The sequence below is a fragment of the Hyla sarda genome, chromosome 1, assembly GCF_029499605.1.
Source record: "Hyla sarda isolate aHylSar1 chromosome 1, aHylSar1.hap1, whole genome shotgun sequence".
Taxonomy (NCBI): Eukaryota; Metazoa; Chordata; class Amphibia; order Anura; family Hylidae; genus Hyla; species Hyla sarda.
In genome coordinates, this window is record NC_079189.1 from 485,780,379 (window position 1) to 485,790,428 (window position 10,050).

A 10,050-nucleotide genomic window follows, 5' to 3' on the forward strand; every position below is an offset into this window, starting at 1 on the left:
CATCTCAGGAATAGAAAGGCATATCAAGAAACTGTAAAAAGGTGTGTGACCAGGGCCCCCTAAGCCAACACAGTAAAATCTCACTTTATTTGACCTTTTTAAGGTCAATGGGCTACAATGGATTGCTGTTTGGATCCAGCATATGTGAGATCTGCCAATGCAGTTTTTTTTGTGTTCTTCTTCAGGCTAGGTTTCCACAAAGGTTTTTTTCTGGCATTTTGGGGGAAAACTGACACTGCAGTTTTTGAGCCAAAGCCAGAAGTGTATTCAATAGAAATGGGAAATACAAAAAGGAAGGACTTATACTACTTCTTACTTTGGCTCAAAAACTGCAGTGACATTTTTGAAGAAAAAAAAAAAACGGCAGAGAAAAACCTAAGTGGGAACCTAGTCGCAATGCTGGAGCAGAAGAACAGAAAACCCAAGATAGGTGTGAACTCACATAACATTGATCCGGGGTAAGACCATCAGATGAATACCGTAACATACATGTAGGCTGCTATAGTAAAGACCCAGGCCAAAATAGTGTACTTGGAGTATATGCTGAAATGGGGTTACCTGTCTATACCTTTTGAGGGTCTATTCACACATACAGTATCCTGTGCTTATTTGATGCCAAGAATTTGAAGCTTCAGATTTTGAAGGATACTGTATGTTCGAATAGAGCTTTTTCTCATTCATCTCATTTCATTGGACTGTTTGACAGTGGTAGACAACTACCGTGTTTCCCCAAAACTACACCCTACCCCGAAAATAAGCCCTAGCTGGATTATCGGGGTGGGCTGCAATATAAGCCCTACCCCTAAAATAAGACCAGTGGTCTCCAACCTGCAGACCTCCAGATGTTGCAAAGGTTTGCAACATCTGGAGGTCCGCAGGTTGAAGACCACTGACCTAGACAATGCCCAGACTGCAAATATTAAAAAACAAACTTTAACTTACCTTCATCCTCCGTTCCCCCGTTGCTAAGGAACCGGCCTCACTGTCCTCCGCTGTTCTCGCTGCGGTCCTGGGGATGGGAACGTCACAGAGCCTTCAGCCTATCACCAGCCGCAGCTATGTCCCGTCTCGGCCAATGAGAAGGCTGAGCCCACTGTGATGTAAGAAGCCGGCCGGCTTCTTACATCACAGTGGGCTTAGCCTATCATCGGCAGAGGCGGGACATCGCTGCAGCCTGCGATAGGCTGAAGGCTCTGTGATGTTCCCATCCCCAGGACCGCAGCGAGAACAGCGGAGGACAGTGAGGCCGGTTCCTTAGCAACGGGGGAACGGAGGACGAAGGTAAGTTAAAGTTTGTTTTTTAATATTTGCAGCCCGGGCACAGGAATGTAAAGTACAGCGCAGCGGCTGATAATTATTTGGCAGGGGGGAGAGAAGCTGCGCTCGCGGGTGACATACGATTAGTCCCCCGATGTGGGATGCAGCGCTGGGCTGATAAACCAGGGGGGAGGACATTGGGGGGGGGCAGAGCCTCACCCATCACATGATGATAATGGGGGGAGGTGTAAATACCATTAAATACTGTTGTTCAATGTACATACCATACTGTAAATAAATAAGCCCTACGCTGAAAATAAGCCCTAGTGTTTTTTTTGTGACTAAAATGAATATAAGACCCGGTCTTATTTTCGGAGAAACACGGTAGATACTTTCTCCATTACTTCTCTAGCCAAATAGAAGTCAATTTTTTATGCTTACTGTAAAATCTCTTTCTCTGAGGATCCATTGGGGGACACAGACCGTGGGTATATGCTCTTGCCGCTGCGCCTCCTAGCGACAAGAGCATATACTCACAGTCTGTGTACCCCAATGGATGCCGACCGAGTAAACGCATACTTATCTCTGCTATACAGTAAGTGTGCGTTCACATGCTAGTAACGAGCAGCGGGTTTCCCACTACAAGTTACACTACCATTCATCTGAATGGGTGAGAGAGTCTAATGCTCGGGAGCCACCTAGTAGTCAAGATTTTGGAGCTGTTTTTCTGCGGTAAGGAGTCATTATAGGTAAATTATGTGATTTACAAACATGTTAGAAATCTCATAGCAGATGTAGGGAAGCAGTTTGTAACAATGGTACCCATAAAAAATATATATATATATATTTAAAAAATTGGAGAAATCTGTCAAACACGTTAAACAACCCCTTTAGGTTACTTTCAAACAGTTTGCGATAGGACAGATATTCTGTAGTGCACAATCCACAGTATGAGAATTAAAGTGTACCTGTCTATTATAAAGGGAAATGAGAAAATGTTTAATCGGTCATGGTCTGAGCATTCAGAACCTGTCTGGTTTACTGCTCTATGTCTATGTGACAGACAGTCCCGGGAGAGAATCAGTTGGGGTCTGAGCGCTCCGACCCAGACAGTGGCCATTTAAAACACAACTATAGTGAGCTGGACAGTGAATTCACCCCTTCAAAGAAGAAGAAGAACTCTAAACTCTACAAAGTAGTGCACACACAAAGAGAACAAGTCAGTAATATACAAACAAATTAGGACTATTAGCAAATATACAAAAGAGATTATAGATAAATACCCTCAAAGGTCAACTGAGCTAAAGCCAAAAACAAGTGGGGGCAAAATATACAAACCATTTTACTAATAATGTCATTTTTTTTGTATATAACATACCGTATTTTTCGCCTTATAGGACGCACCGGCGTATAAGACGCACCCTATTTTCAGGTGCAAAATCTAAAAAATGAAAGATTTTGAACCCGATAGTGGTCTTCAACCTGCGGACCTCCAGATGTTGCAAAATTACAACTCCCAGCATGCCCGGACAGCCGTTGGCTGTCCGGGCATGCTGGGAGTTGTAGTTTTGCAAAATCTGGAGGTCCGGAGATTGAAGACCATTGTATAGGAGGTAACACTCACGTGTCCCCGCCGCTCTGGACCCGTCACCGCTGCCCTGGATGTCGCTCCATCGCTGTTGCCGTGTCCCCGTCGCTCCGGAACGTCTCTGCTGCCGGCCGGGTATCCTCGCTCTCCGTCGCCGCCATCACGTTGTTACGCACGTACGCGACGACGTGATGACGAGAAAGGAGAGCGCCGGCCATACAGGGGATCCCTGAACGGAGAAGACACCGAGGAGGCAGGTAAGGTCCCTCCCGGTGTCCTGTAAGCACTAACCCGGCTATTCAGTCGGGCTGTTCGGGACCGCCGCGGGGAAATCGCGGCGGTCCCGAACAGCCGGGTTAGTGTCACTTTCCCTTCAGACGCGGCGGTCAGCTTTGATCGCCGCGTCTGAAGGGTTAATACAGGGCATCACCGCGATGTCCCGTATTAGCCGCGGGTCCCGGCCGTTGATGGCCGCAAGGACCGCCGCGATAGGGGTGTATTCGCCGTATAAGACGCACCGACTTTTCCCCCCCCAGTTTTGGGGAAGAAAAAGCGCGTCTTATACGGCACTTATTCTTTGTGTGTGCACTATTTTGTAGCATTTCAACTTTTTCTTAGAAGTCTTAATTTGCATATTTGGAAACCAATATATTGTTAGGTGGAGTCTGATTTTCACGCCTATCGCTCTTAGGATAGGTTTCTACCTGTTTTTCATAAAAGGCCATGATGTTTATAAAAACATCTTGTGAGTGCAAAATGATAGGGCAGTGTTTTGCCGTGTTTTTTTTTTTCAGGCCCCCCCCAAAAAAAAAGATAAAATAAAAAAAATATATAAAGCCTTAGGCCTTCAGACTGCGGAATTTTGTGAAAGAATTCAGGCAGACATTTTGAGGATATTTACTGTACATTCATTTCCATAGGATTCTTCTGTCCCATTCACCCATTCCGCCGAAATATAAGATTAATCCTATTCTTTGAGGAACTCCATGGCAGAATCCCATTATCAAAGTCAAAGGGCTCAAATTTTGGCGGAATTGTGTGTACTGGGAACACAGAAATTCCAGCGGAATAACAATTATTTGTGGAAGATTTCTTGCAGAATTTTCTGTATCTTAACCCCTTAAGGACCAAGCCCATTTTGACCATTGCATTTTCGTTTTTTCCTCCTCCTCGCCTTCTAAAATCCATAGCTCCTTTATATTTCCATGTACAGACCCATATAAGGGCTTGTTTTTTGCGTGACCAATTGTACTCTGTAATGAAACCTCTCATTTTACCATAAAATGTACGGCGAACTCATAGAATAATTTTTTTAGGTAGGAAATTTGAATGAAAACCACAATTTTGCACACTTTGAAGGGTTTTGTTTTCACACTGTACACTTTACGGTAAAAATGACATGTGTTCTTTATTCTGTGGGTCAATGCGATTAAAATGATACCCATGGCTAGATACTTTTATATTTCTGTACCGCTTAAAAAAAATCTAAAACTTTTTGTACAAAATCAGTAATATAAAAACCGCCATATTTTGACCACCTATAACTTTTTCATTTTTCCGTATATGGGGTCGTATGAGCGCTCCTTTTTTTGCGCCGTCATCTGTACTTTTTGTTGATACCTCATTTGCATATATAACACTTTTAGATCACTTTTTATCCTTTTTTTTTTGTTTGTTTTGTTTTTTGTTTACACCGTTCTGGGTCATTAACATTATATTTTGATAGTTCGGACATTTACACACACACACACACACGGCAATACGAAATATGTTTATAAAACAAAAATGTATTTACTTATTTTACACTTTTGGGGGGTAAAATGGGAGGGGATTTTTCACTTTTGATTTTACATTTTTCAAAAAAACAATTTACACTTTTCATGTCCCCATAGGGGACTATCTATTAGGGTTCAACCGATATTGATTTTTTTTTTTTTAGGGCCGATATTGATAATATGTTAACTTTGAGGCCTATAGCCGATAACGTATACCAATATTCCAGTAAAAGTTATCGGTTATTTACAAATCTATTTAACTTTCTGGCACCAGTGGAAATTATAGGCAATTAGCAAGACCCCCCCAATAAAGGTGTGCTTCTGCAGGTGGTGACCACCAACCACTTCTCAGTTCCTATGCTTCCTGGTTGATATTTTGGTCACTTTTGAATGCTGGCGGTGCTTTCACTTTAGTGGTAGCATGAGACGGAGTCTACAACCCACACAAGTGGCTCAGGTAGTGCAGCTCATCCAGGATGGCACATCAATGCGAGCTGTGGCAGAAAGGTTTGCTGTGTCTGTCAGCGTAGTGTCCAGAGTATGGAGGCGCTACCAGGAGACAGGCCAGTATATCAGGAGATGTGGAGGAGGCTGTAGGAGGGCAACAACCCAGCAGCAGGACCGCTACCTCTGTCTTTGTGCAAGGAAGAGCAGGAGAAGCACTGCCAGAGCCCTGCAAAATGACCTCCAGCAGGCCGCAAATGTGCATGTGTCCACTCAAGCGGTCAGAAACAGACTACATGAGGGTCGTATGAGGGCCCGACGTCCACAGGTGGGGGTTGTGCTTACAGCCCAACACCATGCCAAACGTTTGGCATTTGTCAGAGAACACCAACATTCCCTGTGTTCTTCACAGATGAAAGCAGGTTCACACTGAGCACATGTGACAGACGTGACAGAGTCTGGAGACGCCGTGGAGAATGTTCTGCTGCCTGCAACATCCTCCAGCATGACCGGTTTGGTGGTGGGTGAGTAATGGTGTGGGGTTGCATTTCTTTGGGGGGCTGCACAGGAGACCATCCACCACCTCATCAGGAGCATGCCCAGGTGTTGTAGGGAGGTCATATGGGTGAAGGCCACACACACTAATGAGCCTCATTTTGACTTGTTTTAAAGGGGTAGTCCAGTGGTGAAAAACGTATCCCCTATCCTAAGGATAGGGGATAAGTTTGAGATCGCGGGGGGTCCGACCGCTGGGGCCCCCTGCGATCTCTCTGTACAGGGCCCCGACTCTCCGGCCAGATAGCGGGCGTCGACCCCCGCACGAAGCGGCGGCCGACACGCCCCCTCAATACAACTCTATGGCAGAGCCGGAGATTGCCGAAGGCAGCGCTTCGGCTCTGCCATAGAGTTGTATTGAGGGGGTGTGTCGGCCGCCGCTTCGTGCGGAGATCGACACGCCCCCTTCCCGCGGGCTGTCGGGGCTCCGTACAGGAGATCACAGGGGACCCCAGCAGTCGGACCCCCCGTGATCTGCAACTTATCCCCCATCTTTAAGATAGGGGATAAGTTGTTCACCACTGAGTCACCACCGGACTACTCCTTTAAGGACATTACATCAAAGTTGGATCAGCCTGTAGTGTGGTTTTCCCCTTTGATTTTGAGTGTGACTCCATATCCAGACCTCCATAGGTTGATAAATTTGATTTCCATTGATAATTTTTGTGTGATTTTGTTGTCAGCACATTCAACTATGTAAAGACAAAAGTATTTCATATGATTAGTTCATTCATTCAGATCTAGGATGTGTTATCTTAGTGTCCCCTTTATTTTTTTGAGCAGTGTATATAAACCTGGAATAACCCTTTAAACTGGAGTACTCTAACATCTGTGTCTAGATTCATATCCATAAAAAAGGACACAATGACATTCAATGGACCCCCTCCAACTTATGATGGGTCTGTCGGGCTCGGTTATGGTTTACGGTATGTAATGAAATCTGCTACAGAGGCACAGATAGAGTGAACAGGCCCCTAGGGCTCCTTCACACGTACAGTTTGCGCGATAACATTCCAACAACAACCATTTATACAGGAAGATGAGCGCTGGAAACTTTCGGAAATGTAGCCATTAACCCCTTAAGGACGCAGGACGTAAATGTACGTCCTGGTGAGGTGGTACTTAACGCACCAGGACGTACATTTACGTCCTAAGCATAACCGCGGGCATCGGAGCGATGCCCGTGTCATGCGCGGCTGATCCCGGCTGCTAATCGCAGCCAGGGACCCGCCGGCAATGGCCGACGCCCGCGATCTCGCGGGCGTCCGCCACTAACCCCTCAGGTGCCGGGATCAATACAGATCCCGGCATCTGCGGCAGTTCGCGATTAAAATGAACGATCGGATCGCCCGCAGCGCTGCTGCGGGGATCCGATCATTCATAACGCCGCACGGATGTCCCCTCTCCTTCCTCCGTGCGGCTCCCGGCGTCTCCTGCTCTGGTCTGTGATCGAGTAGACCAGAGCAGGAGATGACCGATAATACTGATCTGTTCTATGTCCTATACATAGAACAGATCAGTATTAGCAATCATGGTATTGCTATGAATAGTCCCCTATGGGGACAATTCAAGTGTAAAAAAAATGTAAAAAAATGTAAAAGTAAAAAAAAAGTGAAAAATCCCCTCCCCCAATAAAAAAGTAAAACGTTCGTTTTTTCCTATTTTACCCCCAAAAAGCGTAAAAAACATTTTTTATAGACATATTTGGTATCGCCGCATGCGTAAATGTCCGAACTATTAAAATAAAATGTTAATGATCCCATACGGCGTGAACGAAAAAAAATTAAAAAAGTCCAAAATTCCTACTTTTTTAATACATTTTATAAAAAAAAAAAAAAAAATTTATTAAAAGTTTTTTTTATGCAAATGTGGTATCAAAAAAAAGTACAGATCATGGCGCAAAAAATGAGCCCCCATACCGCCGCTTAAACGGAAAAATAAAAAAGTTATAGGTCATCAAAATAAAGGGATTATAAATGTACTAATTTGGTTAAAAAGTTTGTGATTTTTTTTAAGCGCAACAATAATATAAAAGTACATAATAATGGGTATCATTTTAATCGTATTGACCCTCAGAATAAAGAACACACGTCATTTTTACCAGAAATTGTACGGCGTGGAAACAAAACCTTCCAAAATTAGCAAAATTGCGTTTTTCGTTTTAATTTCCCCACAAAAATAGTGTTTTTTGGTCGCGCCATACATTTTATGATATAATGAGTGAGGTCATTACAAAGGACAACTGGTCGCGCAAAAAACAAGCCCTCATACTAGTCTGTGGATGAAAATATAAAAGAGTTATGATTTTTAGAAGGCGAGGAGGAAAAAATGAAAACGTAAAAATTAAATTGTCTGAGTCCTTAAGGCCAAAATGGGCTGAGTCCTTAAGGGGTTAAAGTGATCGCTTGGTGTATCGGACACCTCCACAGTAGGAGGAAGCTAACCGCACAGGACATGTGTATAAAGCAGCTAAGCCCGCCCGCTGAAGACCAGTTACTACAATGCCCATAAGTCACCCAACTTTCTCAGACTTCTGAATGGCAAGTCTGCTCAGTTATATAGCCATACAGATCATAGAGGTGGAGAACCTTAGAACTGAAGAGCTTATCACTTCTTACCCAGTTTTTCTTATAATACAAGTCAATGGAAAACAAATTCTGCTGAATCCTCTATAGCAGTGGTCTTCAACCTGCGGACCTCCAGATGTTGCAAAACTAGAACTCGCAGCATGCCCGGACAGCCAACGGCTGTACGGGCATGCTGGGAGTTGTAGTTTTGCAACATCTGGAGGTCCGCAGGTTGGAGACCACTGCTTATAGCAGCAAACAGCTTGTCACACAGATTTTCATGAATACTGAATGGCACACTTGCTTAGTTATATTGGCATACAGCCTATGGAGGGTAGTGCAACACATCACTTGTCACCCAACTTTCCCAGGGTACCAGATGGCACACATTCTTAGTCATATAGCTATACAGCTTATGGGGGGGGGGGGGGGGTATTGCAGCACATCACTTGTCATCCAGCTTTCCCAGGATACTAAATGACATATGTTTAGTTATATAGCTATACAGTTAATCGAGGAGGGGAGGTATAGCAGTTGTAATCCGGCTTTCCCAGGTTACTGGATGACACACAAGCCCAGTTTTATAGTCATACAGCTCATAGAGAGGGTGCAGCACTTGGCCCCCAGCTTTTCCAGGATACTGAATGGCACACTTGGTCAGTTTTGTAACCACACAGCTCTTTGAGGACGTACAGCATTTGTCACCCAGCTTTTCCAAGATACTGGTCTGCACACATTCTCAGTTATATAGTCATAATGCTCATAGAGAGAGTGCAGCACATCACTTGGCACACAACTTTCCCAGGAGCCATTCCCTTCTCCTTACAGTGCATGTTGTTCAGGGCGCAGTGCACACTGTGGCGTCTTATCCATCTCTATGATAAGCTGCCGTCCATCCATCCAGCAGGTACACCCGCACACAGCCTCACTGCCCCGTCCTCCCCAGCAGCCCCTGTGCCCGGGATGAAGCAGTGGGACTCGGCGTCATCCCTACCGTGTATCCCCTCTCCAGGTCGTTCTCCTCATACCGAAAGGACGGAATGTAAACCTCCATCGCGCCGAGCTCCGGACTCGGGGGCGGCCAATGGAATGTCTGCCCGTGACGTCACAGCGGGAGCTGACTCCCTGGATTCTAGAACGGAGAGAGTTAAGTGAGGTCACATGATCGAACGTTACGGGGAGGGACTTATCCTTACTGCAGCTCTATGGTGAGTTGAGGCTAGCGCTGAGAGGGTTAAATAAGAGCACGTGATAAGGCAGGCAGAAGCGGGGCGGGGCTTACTCTAGCATGAAGTGTGGAGAAAATACGAACGAGCTGCAGAGATGTCAGTGGTGTCCAGGAGGATAGTGGCTCTGATAACAACCACTATATACAGAACAATATCACCAACAACAACCACTATACAAAGAGCAATAACACCGAGAACAAGCACTATACACAGAACAATAACACCAACAACCGCTATACAAAGAGCAATAACACCAACAACCACCACTATACACAGAACAATATCACCAATAACAACCACTATACAAAGAGCAATATCACCAACAACAACCACTATACACAGAACAATAACAACAACCACTATACACAGAACAATAACACCAACAACAACCACTATACACAGAACAATATCACCAACAACAACCACTATACAAAGAGCAATAACACCAAGAACAACCACTATATACAGAACAATATCACCAACAACAACCACTATACAAAGAGCAATAACACCGAGAACAAGCACTATACACAGAACAATAACACCAACAACCGCTATACAAAGAGCAATAACACCAAGAACAACCACTATACACAGAACAATAACACCAACAACAACCACTATACACAGAACAA

General features: G+C 44.7%; 1 protein-coding gene across 1 annotated transcript in view; it reads right to left on the reverse strand.

Annotated features, from left to right (window-relative positions):
* SNX24 (sorting nexin 24) overlaps positions 1-9,366 on the reverse strand; it is a 111,729-nt gene extending 102,363 nt beyond the window's left edge. The window contains exon 1 of the mRNA XM_056537343.1: positions 9,181-9,366. Coding sequence (XP_056393318.1) covers positions 9,181-9,240 — 60 coding nt within the window. The 5' untranslated portion in view covers positions 9,241-9,366. The remainder of the gene's footprint in view (positions 1-9,180) is intronic.
* Positions 9,367-10,050: the final 684 nt, after the last annotated feature.